This window comes from Halyomorpha halys, unplaced genomic scaffold (genome assembly GCF_000696795.3).
Source record: "Halyomorpha halys isolate HHAL.00 unplaced genomic scaffold, Hhal_1.1 Scaffold910.1, whole genome shotgun sequence".
NCBI classification, from domain to species: Eukaryota; Metazoa; Arthropoda; class Insecta; order Hemiptera; family Pentatomidae; genus Halyomorpha; species Halyomorpha halys.
The window spans coordinates 77,987-92,226 of NW_027106583.1; the positions used below are offsets into that span (position 1 = coordinate 77,987).

General features: G+C 30.4%; 2 protein-coding genes across 3 annotated transcripts in view; one reads left to right on the forward strand and one right to left on the reverse strand.

Annotated features, from left to right (window-relative positions):
• The first annotated feature begins 956 nt into the window (after positions 1-956).
• LOC106687056 (uncharacterized) lies at positions 957-9,982 on the forward strand. Its single transcript, XM_014430730.2, has 5 exons — positions 957-1,116; positions 3,100-3,205; positions 4,064-4,146; positions 5,575-5,716; positions 9,243-9,982. Exons 1-5 carry the CDS (start codon positions 1,030-1,032, stop codon positions 9,311-9,313), a joined length of 489 nt encoding a protein of 162 aa, XP_014286216.1. The 5' UTR covers positions 957-1,029; the 3' UTR covers positions 9,314-9,982.
• A 1,106-nt stretch (positions 9,983-11,088) lies between these two features.
• The window catches only part of LOC106687063 (KH domain-containing, RNA-binding, signal transduction-associated protein 2), a 39,370-nt gene continuing 36,218 nt past the window's right edge, over positions 11,089-14,240 (reverse strand). For both annotated transcript variants that reach the window (XR_010842755.1, XR_001344114.3), the window contains one exon: positions 11,089-11,656. The gene's annotated coding sequence lies outside the window, so the exon portion shown is untranslated. The remainder of the gene's footprint in view (positions 11,657-14,240) is intronic.

Sequence of the window (14,240 nt, forward strand, 5' to 3'; positions counted from 1 at the left end):
GTTTTTTTGGGAGGGAGTGGGGAAAATTATTTTTTCGTTACAAGTCGATTATTTATTTTATTAATTTTATAAATATCATTTATTTTTGCTAGATAACTTTTCTATAATTTATCTTCGCTATTCATACTTCTCCAATAGTTAAAGCGTTTTAAATAGTTAGGGGTGTCTTTTACACGAGGACTATACTCTTTACCTCTATTATCAACTGTTAAAAAAAAAAAAAATCATATTCAAATAATCAGATTAAAAAAATGTTCATTATAACCATGAAAGACCCCGTAATCCGATCTGGTAATAAAGAAATACAAAATAAAAAAAAAGGAAAAATTTAAAATTTGTGACAAATAAAGTCAATACTATTTCGTTATTAATATCATTAAGATGTCATTGTCAATAAGAGAATTTTGTAATATATAACAGGAGTTGATTTTTAACAGCGTAACTTAACAGAAGTTTAAATTTATTTTTTAGTTAATTTTTATCAGTCGGTTTGGAATGAGTGTTTTTTCAGTGAAAGTTCATCTTAAGTGATCAATCCTTTACTAAACTCTTTTTCAGCATAAATCTAGAACTCTATGTTGTTTGGTTTAAACAATTTTCCTATGTTCCCAATTTAAAAAACATTCTTTAAGATTGTCAAAATCACTTTATCGAAAATTGTCTCCTTATTTATCCTATTTCCTAGCAATTCCAGAACGTCGGCAATAACAATCTGTATAGAGCAAGTAGACTATAAAACAACGTTTGCAAGACCAATTATAAACTTTGTTTATTCATAAATATCTGAACCAAAGATGGACATGAAATTTCTTTTGTAAGCTTAGTTGCAAATATTGTATGAGTATGTAAAAAAAAGGATAGAAAATTAAATCTTTGTTACAAAAAAGCCGAAAAATAAATTTAGCCAGATAGGAGGGCTATCAGGAGTTATCTGGACAGAGAGCAGGCCAAGGATGATAGGTCGCAGAAACCCCAGTCCGCTTCCAGTTGTACTACAAAACAGTTCCATCTCAGGTCTTCGTGTCCAGGATGGCCTTCAAGGTACCCGTCGTCGAGAAGAGTTGCTGTGGCTGCAGCCTCGAGACTGGTGCCAAGATCATAGGATTCGTACATATCGTGAGTCAATATGAACTACCAATGTTTTGGAACTTAAAAGAGGTCAAACGAATATTTTTTTCCTGCATATTCCAATTCTCATCGCAATTTCGTAGGACAGTTTTATTTGTTTTGTTTTTATTAAAACCAAAAATTAAAAGTTATTATCTCTCCACTAGTTTTGTTTTTGCTTGCTGCACTTTCTCTATCTTTTAATAATAACAGTAAAGTGGGGAAAATTTGGACAATTTAATATTTTGTAAATATTATATATATATATATATTTAATATTATATTTTTTCTTGTTTTTTTTTTGTCCTTGCTATATGATTTTTTGTATTCCAATATATAAATAAAGAATGGAGAGAAAAAAATCATTCTTATGATAATCTTGACTTTGTACAGTCAATGTGTTAATTATAAACCAATACTAGCTGGTTGGTTACCCCGTCCTTGGTCCAGCAATGATAACATTGAGCATGGTTCATAGCGTTATCCGAGAAACGAGAATAGGGAAATCATCATTTATATACATGACCATTTTTATTACTTGTGGAATATTGACTTTTTGTAGTAAGCCAATTGCATCAAGAATTACAAATAGAGACAATAGAGGATTACATAAAAAAAAGTTCATAAAGTTCCACTCTCAGTTACCTACAGTTAAAGGAGGTGTGACCTACAAATTGGAAAACCCAACCACAACACGAAGACTGCTCATGACATCTTGTTATAAATTTTGTATTTATCAGTTCTGTTATTGTCACTCTAAACTGTTATTTTATCTTAATTTCTTTTTCTCTTCTCTTCATCTTTTTCTTAAATTCACATTCTTTTTTTCCATTAGAAGTCAATTATTTATTTTGATAAATGTTATTGTTTTTGTTATTAATTTTATTTTTATCTTTCATTAATAATTATTATTTTAATCTATTTATTTTATCTTAATTTTTTGTTTCATTACAAAATTGTATATAGTTAGGGATGTCTTTTGTATGAGACTATACCACCCCATAATCAAGGTAACTTGATACCAACCCCAGGCCGATCTGGTATTAAATAAATAAATAAAAATTACACTAAACCAGAAGTCACTAACCACAATTTAATAGTATCTATATTCCTTTAAAAATAGAAATTTCTTGCAGATTTTTTTTAAAAATCGGTTAAATCAGCCCTAAAGATTCCGGCGAAGCCAAAATCTTCAATCTACGATTGGTGTCAAATACATTGTTTTACAACAGTGCTTGAAACATGTAGGGATTTATATGAATATTACGAATTAGTTTCATATTTGATGACATATTATTTTTTTCAAACTCTTGCTATAATGTGGCTTTGAAGTATACTTAAACCTAATATGATTACGTTCATTTCAATACTCAATACATCACATGTGAAATGAATGTTGGATTACGACATCTTCTTATTTCTAACAATATTATTGACCTATGGAGACTGTACACAGACTACAGACCTCTGTGAAGTCGGTCACTTCTAATATTTGAATTTTTTTTTAGAGTTCTGGTAGCACTCTTAAGACTCATAGAGTTCTCAATTATTTACAGAAATAGTTCTATTGCTGAACCAAAAACATGTCAGAGATACGCACGGCAACCTCACGCTTTGTAAAACTTTGACGCCCTACAACCCTTTTACTATCAACTTTAGAACTCTGATTATTGTGTATAATTATTAGACCTCTTAGAGGGGCTAAGGGTACTATCGACAGAACTCTAAAAAAACAACAAAAAGTTTCTCCAAAAATGTTTTATCGAAATATTCATACTGAAAGATGGTGAAAATTAAAAATTCTTCGAATTCTAGTAGCTTCCCTAAGAGTTTTAGAATTATTAATAATTTTAAGAAACATTTCTGTTTTTTAAGACCCGAAAATACCAATTAAATATACGCACGACTTTTCTGCAAGTTTGATACCTTATAACTCTTTTGCTATGAACTTTAGCACTTTGATTATTAAGAATACTTTTGTTTCGATTTTAGTTTATCATAGGTGGTCTCTTCCTGGCTGTGTTCATCTTTCACATCATTGATGAATACCGGAGGTACAATAGAGGAAGTGTGATCTACAATGATACCTTCAACGCAGGTGACTATATTAATTAGAATTTTCTTATCTATTACTTGTTGTATTATGTACCTGTTGTAAGATTAATCTTCTTTAAATCAGAGTCCATACATCTGGGCTATCGACAACCTACCGAAAACATAAAATTCTTGATTTCAACTCCCATTGTCTCTCTAGTTAAAAGTCAGAATCATCCTTGTTGCTAAAGGCTAACTAAATTAATATAAGTTTTAGCTTTGTTAACAACCAAATATCTGAGTTATTTTAATTCTTCTAGGGTCATAGTTTCATTTTACAAGTCACATACCCAACTTGCCGCGCGTTAAAAAACAATTCATAGTCCAAACGGAAAGATTGAAATATTTGCTACAATTTTTTATTTTATTTTTTTCTATTCATTCGATCAGAAAATATTACAGCTTTTCTTTATCACCAAAATAGTGGCATAAAAGTTTTCCTTTTTTTTTTAATCTGTAAAGTTATCATTTTTGTTTATAATTTAAAATATATTTCCCCCAATTTCCTTTTCATCTTCTTCCACAAGTTTTTAGTAAACTTTCCTTATTGAAGTAAAGTATGTATTCAGTGACGTGAAATTTATCACTTCGCAAATATTATATAATTTTATCTTTAAGTATTAATTTGTGTATTAATACTTTCCCTCCAAAAGTGAACGACTGAAGAAAAAAAATTTTAAAATTATAAATTAAATAATAATCTATTAAAAATATGAATATTCTTAAAGTATTAAACATACATTTTTTTTTAAATAAACTAATTCATATATCAATGACTTAAGCCTATTAAACCAATCATCCTTATTAAAGTTACTTTAGTAGCAATTCTTACAATGTCTATAACATGATTTTATTTTTTCAGCTTTTTTCAGAGATGAGTTTCTGCAGATGACAATTTTCGGGAATGTGGCCTTCTCTGCATGCCTTCTCTACGGCACCTATAAGGTAATGAACTTCACTGCTAGAGTATGTGGCAAATATTTCGGTGTCTTAGACCAGGGGCCCCCTTTTTTTGGCTACGGAACCCTTTTGGTACTAGTAAGATAATGATGGAACCATTTTGATAGAAGTAGGTAAATCGCGGAACTGATGCACCATCATTTGATACAAATAGAGTATTAAGTAAAATCTAAAAAAGGCTAGGATACCTACACCAAACCTGTGCAAATTTTAAGGAAAACTAAGATGGAAAGAGTTAAAACAGTGATGTGGATTTAATTATCTATAAAATAAAAGAACGAATTCGTATAAATAGATTACTACATTACAGATGGTTTGCTGCGGTCAAAAATATTTAAATCCAACTTCAAAATTTGCGCTCAGCTGTTATGACACTCCCTTTCCCATCACTTAACAACAACAACCTAATATTAAATATTTTAGTGTAATTATTTAGCTATAAGATAGGCTGCCGGGTCCGCTGAAGGCAGTGGCATGAGTCTGCCGTGAGCCTATTCCTAGTAAGCTCAAGGCATTCAATGATGATTCAAGCTCAAGGCATTCATTGATGACACCGCCTTCAGCGGACCCGGCAGCCTATCTTATAATGCCACACTGGCAAAACAAGATGTATTAGTTTGCCTGCATCTATACATTCATTTCTTTCTTTTGTATATATTTAATTCGTTGATCTTATTTTTCTGGGTCAGAAAAAAAAAATAAAATAGTTTTGGATAAAATGGTTCCAAAGCACTAATATGCATCTTCCGTCTTCAGAATTGGCTAAAACATGTAGCAAATCACCTACCACCATTAATTACGAAAATCTTTTCTGGACACTCTATTATTTCACAGACGGTCTTTCCTGTATTCATGTAAATAATACGTACGGTACTCTTGCACAAATAAGCTCGAGCGGTGGGAAATTAAAATTTTAAAATACTTACTTATATTGTTATTGTCACTGCTTTAATTTTATCACTACTGTCGACTTACGCTCGTTACACTCGCAGTAAAAAAAAATCTCACAACGGATATCTCCACATAAGAGTTCATAACATAATCCATTGGAGTCAGATCTAACACAACCACCTCAGTCTAAAGAAATATATTTTCATGTGCACTGCTTTAATTATTTTTTAGTTCAATTTTATTTTTCACAGCTCAAATTCTCGAAACCTCTCAAAAACTGGCGCTCTAAGAAACTTCCCAGATAGCGTCTTTGTAAATCTGAGTTTACTTATATATAAAGGGAGTAGGAAGAGTTATTTTATTCTTGGGGATCTTTGTTGTATACCATTCCTAATCACATATATCACCATCAACTCCTCAATGAAATCAATAAAATACCTAGATAATGTCCTTATATTGGCATTTGGAGCTCAGTAAATATCAACAATACACATTATTATTATTTACATTTCTATCTTGCAGAGGGACAGTGTCTTCTTCGAGCCATGGTTGGTTCTGAAGACGACAATAATCGTCCTCGGGATCTTCAACATTGGAATATATATTGTTGTCCGTGCTATTGGGCACAAGACGATAGACATGTTTCTACAGCTATTCAATGTTGGTAAGTACTCTGCTGGTAGATTCTTTTTTATTTTTCAAACGAAAATCAGTAGTTAACATTAATAGTTTTTTCTTAACATTGTTTTTTTTATTATAAATATTGTAGTATATAAACAGTTGAGAGAAGATAATATATACAGTAATAAATAATAAAGAATAAAATGTAATACGGTAAGAAACAAATTTAAATAATCTATAACTTAAATTTTAGTACTAAGTAAAACTCGCTGAAAATTATTACACTATTATTTATTATTGCCAAATTGCCTACAACGTAAAGTTATATTGGAAAAAAACCAGGAACTCCTTTTTATTTAAGCTTTGGTATAATGATCAGAAAACACATTTCGGAATGTGGTCGATCCGAAGAAATAACGGAAGGTGATCATAAATAAGGTTATGTATGAATTCGATGGCAAATATAAAGAAACCAGCCCTATAGTCTTAGGGAAGAGCGGTGAAAATCATATTTTTAGGCTTCTATTTAATTATTCTAATTCGATTTATACTTTTTCTCTAATGGGTATAAAGAGAAATTTCTTATGGATCGCTATTTCAAAATAAAATGGCCGATGGTATTACCAAGTTACGTGATCTTAGATTGACCTGATTTAAGTTCCGATTATAAAAATAAATAAATAAAACATACCGGACAAGGAGACCTGGAGAAGTCACGGACGGTGGACGGACTTTAGTTTTTTAATTAATTTTTATAAAACTCAATTTCCTTGGAACGTAAAACTTCAAATCGACAAAGAGTAATATTGAAGGGAGTTAATTTTTTTCTTCATTGATTATAAAAGTTTATTACAGAAAATAAAAAACAAAACGTAAATATTCATTAAACAATGAAATTGAAAAGATTTGTCAAATCTGCTTCCTTTGATCAAACAAGTAATTGAAAAAAAGAGTGATAAACAAACGGAATGCTACTTGTATGCTAAATCCAATGCTCTTTAATGTGCTCTAGAACGCAGCGAGTCAGAAATGAGACTATTAGATAGAGGAAGTAAGAAAGAATGCACTGGCGGTAATGAAAGAAAGGAGATAGAAATGGTAATCTTAAAATGGATAATTAAAGATAATCCAAAAAGACATGGCAGGTTGAGGACTGACGGAAAAAGAAGCGATGATCAGAGAGAAGTGGTGGAGATATAACTGAGAAGAATTTTTCTGAGGGAAACTTCAATTTATGAAGAAAACATCCGTATAAATAATAAAAAGAAAGATTTGTAATTACGACTATTAAAGAACAGGACTGAATCAAAGCATGTAGGGATCCCAAGCAGTAAAACAATTTTGGGCCCGTGAACAAATCAACTGCCTCTCATTGTTAGAAGTAATAAAATGAAACGTCACGTTTTTAGCATTTGTTGACGATTTTATTATTCCTGGATTGCAATATGGAATTTGATTGAGGAAATTTTTTCTTAATTGAATGAAATATATCTTTTATTAGAATGAAATATATATTTATTATTGAGACGAAGGAACATTCCACTTTTTGTCTAATCCAAGCCAATTGGATACGCGTTCAGAAGACTCACAAAGCAGAAAATTAAGTTTTTCTCATTCCTCCTGCTATCACAACTAAAATATAGGTTAAACATAATGAATTTTCCACGAGCGAAATTTTACAAATTATATTGTAATAATTTCACAAAAGTAACTGATGTTAAAGCCTAACCATCTGGAATTCATTCAATTCATATCCTGAGCGAAAATACTCCAAAATTTTCAGGGACAATACATAAAAAGTTGTGTCTATATACCAGTAAGATCCAGAAAAAAAAAATTACCAGTTAAAGTGAAATAATTTCACAAAAGTGTCTGGTAGACAAAGATGACACCTTTGTCTACCAGACAAGTCGTACCAAGGAATAAAGACCTACCTGAACATAACCTTCATTATAATACCTAACTTAACCAGCACTCATATTTGGTTTTAGAGATATTACAGTCATAAGTGCTATCAGTCCTAACTTCCAAGCAGTACCATTCACGGCAAGGAATGCTTCTGCTGCAGCTTTGGATTTCCCTTTAATTTCGTGGTCATCGTCATCGTCCTAAATTTGTACGATCCAATTAAAATACTTTCCGCTGGTTTGGATCATTGAGTCTCTTATAGCTTTTTCCAAACCAATATTGAAAATCAAACAAGCTAAGGAGTTACCTTGTCAAACCCCATTATATGAGGTAAATCATTAAGATAGATCCTTACATCTTACACGCACTTCATTCAATACAAGTCACCTTAAGTTTTACCTGGTGGATAAGATTAATGGTTTTATCCAAGGTCTTCCATACTCTAGTATGGTTCATAAGGCGGAAATCTGTTTTGTATTATTTTATTTTATTTAATACCAGATCGGACTTGTGGGCCTAACATGGCAACATAACAGAACAACAGTTAATTTTTTGTTTTGTTGATACAATTGATTATGGGAAGTGAAGGGGTTAGTCTCGTGCAAAAGACACCTATAACTATTTACAACGCTATAAATATTGAATAATAACGATGAATTATAAAAAAATATATATTTAGATAAAAAACAAAATAAAATAAATAGATAAAAATGATAGATAATTCTTTAGAAGAGAGAAAAAGAAAAGTTAATAACAAACGCAATGACATTTACAGATTTAATAAAATAAATAATTGTCTTCTAATGGGGGTAACATGTTAATATTTTTTAGTAGACTTACTTTTAAGAAAGCCACTTTGAAATTCACTCACGATGGCCTCAACATGAAGTAGTAATATTTGGCCTAATTTATTAGAATAACTTTTATAGGCACGCGACAGAAGAGAGGACCCCCAATATTTGATGGAAGCAGGAATGTCTCTCTTCTTGTGAATAGGATAGAAAACCGCCTTATTACGAAAAGTTAGAATCATTTCCACAATACAACAATTAGATTATTACAACGAGAAGATTGTGTAATGCCATTTGTATATAAATATTTGATTTGACGATAATCTTGCTAAAGTTATTTGTAAGTCCTACAGTCCTCCATTTCACAAATGTTTCGGAAAACATTCGTTTTGTCCGCGGGTAATTCCTCTCTCACGCTTTTTCCACAATCACAATTACTACCTCAGGAGCCGATTGATTTTCTGAAAAGCCTAAAAAAAAAATAATTTGGGCTGCGAGACACCATACAGATAATTTGGGAAACAAACATTACATAAGAAAAATTTATTGCAAAACACGATTTAACATCTAAAAATATACGATAATTATTAGCCACATGTGGTAGTTGAGAAAATGCGTCTCTTGCTATAACCATAATGCCATATAGCGTTTCAATAACTTCCTATTGATACTAAAAATGTCTTGCAAATTCATATCCGTATACATTCCTCTTAATTATGTTAAAGTATACTTATCGTAGTTAATTCTAAGGGAAAGATCAATTTTACCTCTAAACGATTCCGCTATGTTAAGCAACGATGCATCACCTAATAACTAAATTTTGTATTTCTAAAATTGTTTTACTAATTGTGATATCCTTAATTGTTTCAGCTCTGGAGAGTTATATGTTCATCGTGGTATACAGTCTGTATAAACAGGTGAAAACTAATACGCACAGCTAGAAATACAGTGCAAGAGTGAAATCAAAAGTAAAAACCGTTTGAAGTACTGTCAAATAAATAGAACAGCTCATGTGAAATGAATATATTCGTTATATTAACAATGACATTATACATAAATTAATTACAAACAAATGGCTCCTTAATATGTTAGTTGTCAATGTGAACTTAATTAATGTTAATCCTAATTGAAAGAATTAGATAACTGTAAACGATTAATAAGTTTTAGTTTTCTTATTGCATAGTTTAACTAATGTCATAATAATTAAGCCCATATTGTGGAGTAGAGGAAATGAAATATTAAAAAATAAAGTGATTAATGTTGGTACACTTTCACATCTTAGAATTGATAAACGATAATAAAACCTAGAAACACTTTACAAGCTTACAGAGTTTAGCCATGAATGAGTCTACTTTATTCAGTATTTATTTAGTTAATGTTCAGAAGTATTTATATTTTCTAACATATTTAATATATAATGTAGAAGATGAAGAATGTAATATCCATCATATAATAGCTAAGTTATCTCAAGTAATAAGTGAAATTGTCCTAAGTTTATTTATTTTGTAAAAGTTTAACAATTCTTTCAATGAAATTTTATTTGTTGTATATGTAATCAATTAATTGTTTTACTTAAAACTGAAAGTTAATATATAAGTAATTAATTAACATTATGTTCTTTCTTTTAACTTCAACCATCATCATGAAAAAATCGCACATACACTTGCATGCAGTAACATATTTTGCTTAATTCTGATTTATAAATTCTGCTTACTGAAGTGTAGGTCATTTTTTTCTTAATATGTAAAGATGGCTAGGGTTAGTTAACGTAGTTTAATTCTGATAAAAGGAGAAATCATATTTCCAGACACTTCAGTATACAAAACCATGAAAAAAGTTAAGTCTAGCGAAACAGCTACCCACTGGTTTATACCGTAATACAGCCGCTTAAACCGCTATTGTCCACAACACGGAATGTCTACTAGAGAACACCGGAACTAACTACCCTTATCAGACAAACGAAGTATATTATTAAATGGAATATGGGTCTGGGGCAGCACCCGGATCATACTCCATTTATTATTCCACACGGTCAATAAGCGATCTTCCAGCTTGCCCCATATTAATATTTATAACTATATAACATTCTGTGATATTCATAAATGTATCATTTGAATTAATAAAGATTACAATCTGCTGATCCACTGAAAGCTAATGTCTTACACATAGTATCTCTTCATGGCTTATGATAAACCAAAAATTCACTTGGAACAAATTTGAAGGGCTCAGTGCAAAGAACACCTGTTCCACTGGAAGCACATTACTGGGAGGCAGAGGATTTAATACAATGTGCATAGTGGATCAGAACATTTTACTTCTGTATTTTGTGAAATGTATATTTTCTTTGATTTTTCTGTCTACTCAGGATCTTTCCTCCTTCCTATAGCTTCTATCCAGTCATAAGGTCTGGAGCTGGCACTCAATCTAGACTTACCCTTCTTAGGAGTGAGATCTAGCACAACCATCTTGACAAGTCAAATTTAGAACAAAACTCATTGCTATTCATAATTATAGAAATATTAGAAGGAAAATGTTAGTATGTAGTAAAACTTAAAAAATATTTGTTTCCTAAAAAAAAGTTTTTAAAAAATATTTAAGGACTTTTTTTTTAAACATAGTATCAAAAACATAGAAATTCCAATTAGACCATCTATAATAGTTGAAGCAATAATTAAACAGCTAAAAATATTGGCATAGGCAAGTAATAAAACTTCCATATACTTAAATATGTTTTATTTATAACACTTGGTAAGGACATATACTTTTTCCATACCTAATTTTCTATTGATTACTTACAAAATCTTGTGGTTAACACCAAGGAAAACCTTATGGATGAGAAAATTAGTGGATGCCTAGAGAAAGAACATCATTCAACTCCTTAGTATGCCCACTAAATAGTAACAGTGATATGAATATTCAATGAAATATAGTGATTAAATAAAAGAAATGGTGATACACATTAGCGGTAGAAAATTTCTTAATTACAATGGGGCTGAAACTGATTATTTTGTACATTCTGGACTTCTGGTGCTGGAATACACCACCATTCCCTATTTTATAATAAGTTCATGTTTCAAATTAAGCTCAGCTCATAATTAATATATTTTTCATTAACTGCTCGCTCATTCTTGTCAACAAGCAGCCTTTTTTTTTTTTTTTAAGAATCGCCAACCATCTTAATATCTCAAGAATCTTAGGCACTTAAAAAAACTAGCTTTATTCTGTTTTTTACAACTGGTACTGCAGCAGTCACATTTTCTTATGAACCTCCTTATTATAGGCACCTGAGGAAATAGAACAGAAATTAATGTTTGTTTTTCTATGGATACTAACAACTAAATACAAGGAAAATTATTTAACATATCGTAAACCCTAGGAGATAAATGTCTCATGGTATAGATATTTTAAAATTGTCTAAGTAGAAACTACACTAACAATTAAAAATCTCGATTATTTTATGGCAGATAAAGAAAGACAATTTTAATGTTTAATTATGGTAATTATGAAAATGGATAAGGTAATTTTAAAACAGTTAATTAAATCAATAAAATTTTCTTTATAAAATTTATTACCATGATTCTTATGACAGTTTTGTACTTTAATCTTAACTTTTTTATCATCTTTTACAATAATGCTGGTAGTTGTAAAAGGTAGGGTGTGCGATAAAATTGTACTCTGAAGATTATGGCGAGGATGTTACAATGAATCAATATAGTGTTTACGGAAAGAATTTGCAATGCCCTCTGATTCACTATACCAATGCAATGGGTTAATGACATGATTGGGATCATGAAAACATAGTAGTAGGCCGATAGAATGGGGCTTGCCAGCAAATTTGAAGTAGACTAATCTAGCAACCGTTCATGTCCATTTTACCCGTCTGCATTTACCTAGGAATAGACATCATCGACAGATTAGATAACCGAATCAGATATCTGGGAACTTACTTAATGAGATAGATTTTTAATAAGACAGTAGTGGCTGTTTTCAGTCTTTTTAACATAATTGTTTTTTGGCTGATTCCTAATGGGTAAATTGATTCTTTTTATCTAAGTTAAACATGTTGACGGACACATCATTCACATTTTTAAATTGTGTGATATCTTTAAGGGAGGTTGGATAAGAAATACACTTGAAGGAATATGCAAATTCAAAATTTAAGTAAGAGTTGGGGTCTTTTGATATGAAAATTTCACTGAGAATCGCAAATCGTTTCTCATATTTTTGACATTTATTAGAAGTGTTAGTCTTTTACTTTCTTTGGTAGATCAATATACTTTGTTTGGCCTAGCGGTTTATATTTTGTCAAATGTAAACATAAATAATTGGTTGATGAAAACGTCAATCTTTTACTAATGAATTCGTCTTGCTCATTTAGAAGTTTTACGTAAACCTTTTGGATGTAATCTTCCAAGTCCGTGATTAACTCAATAATTTAAAATATATATTGTTTCTTTCTAGAACAGTGTTTTCTAACCTCTTAGTATAAGTACACACAAACATAAGGTTCATTTTAAAGCTTTTTCATTATCTTAGATAGAAGTTTAGGGAAGTACAAATCTTCAACAGTGTTTCTTAGAGAAATTTTGAATACACCATTTTCTTTTAACACTGACACAATTCCTCCATTTGCTTAATTATATTGATATTGAATATAATATATTTTCATAGATAAAATATAGAATATTTTCACTTTTTTTTTTTTTTTACAGGCATCGAATCGTTTGGAGCTGTCTATCTCCACTAAATAATTTACTCTTATTACACATGTTTATATGCGTTTATAGGAAAGATCTCTGGTAAATTCTTTTCCAGAGCCAAGACAGTAAAATGAAGTCCATTGACATTTATGTTCACTACTGTGCAAAAGTAACCAACATTTTGAACACAAATACATATTTTTATCTTACAGTTACTAATACTTGGTTAATAAAACATTAAATTAAATTAAAAGTTTTATTTACAATTTATATTCCTATAAAAACGTTATTTTGTAAATATTTTTTTTCGTTCTCCCTCGTATCTCATTCTTATACTCCCTACTAAATGTGGGAAAACACAAATTAATAGTTGTGTAATAATTTATTGAAGAGTGGACAAATTTCTTAACAGATGATAGAGATGAATACCTTTATAATCTTGCAGCTCTGTCCCAGTGAGACAGTCAACTTATTTTTTAGGAAGAAAAGTTTTTATTTCCTTCTCTCCTCCGTCCTTTTATTATTGCTTCTAGTGTGTCTCCAGTGCATCATCTTTTTTTTTGACAAATGATTTATTTTGTATACTAGGGGTATTCATGATCTTTAGTTTAACATGTTAAAGCGTGTTAAATGGAAAAAAATTGCCTTCTTTTGCCGTAGTAAAACGAAATAACATGTGACATGGCTGAGAGTCTGTTAAATGGAGAATGACATCACACAATAGACCAGTTGAGCTCGCCACCATTTTTGTTTGTTGTGTCAGGTTAGTTCTTTCCTGTTTGTGCTAGTTATTATTTCATATCCCAGTTATTAAATCACAATGGATAACTTTAATAATACAACAGAGAAAAAAAAACAGAAGAGGTATTAGCAGACAGCCTTGGATAGGGAGCAATTTGAATTTGAAAAGGAAAGGATTGTGGAGGAGCTGAAGCTTCGTAAAATCAAAATACAAAAAAAATTTGAATTAAAAAAAATTAAAATTAGAGCTTTTAAAGAAGTCAGATTGACAAAATAATTGAACTTATTGATTTCATGTCAAATCAACACATTTCAAATACTTTTTAACCTCATTATCTCATAATATAATAAAATTTGACACCAAAGTAGTTTCCATAAAGCTTCCTGGCTCCTAAGAGGAACATCCAAGTTTTATTAAATTATGTTC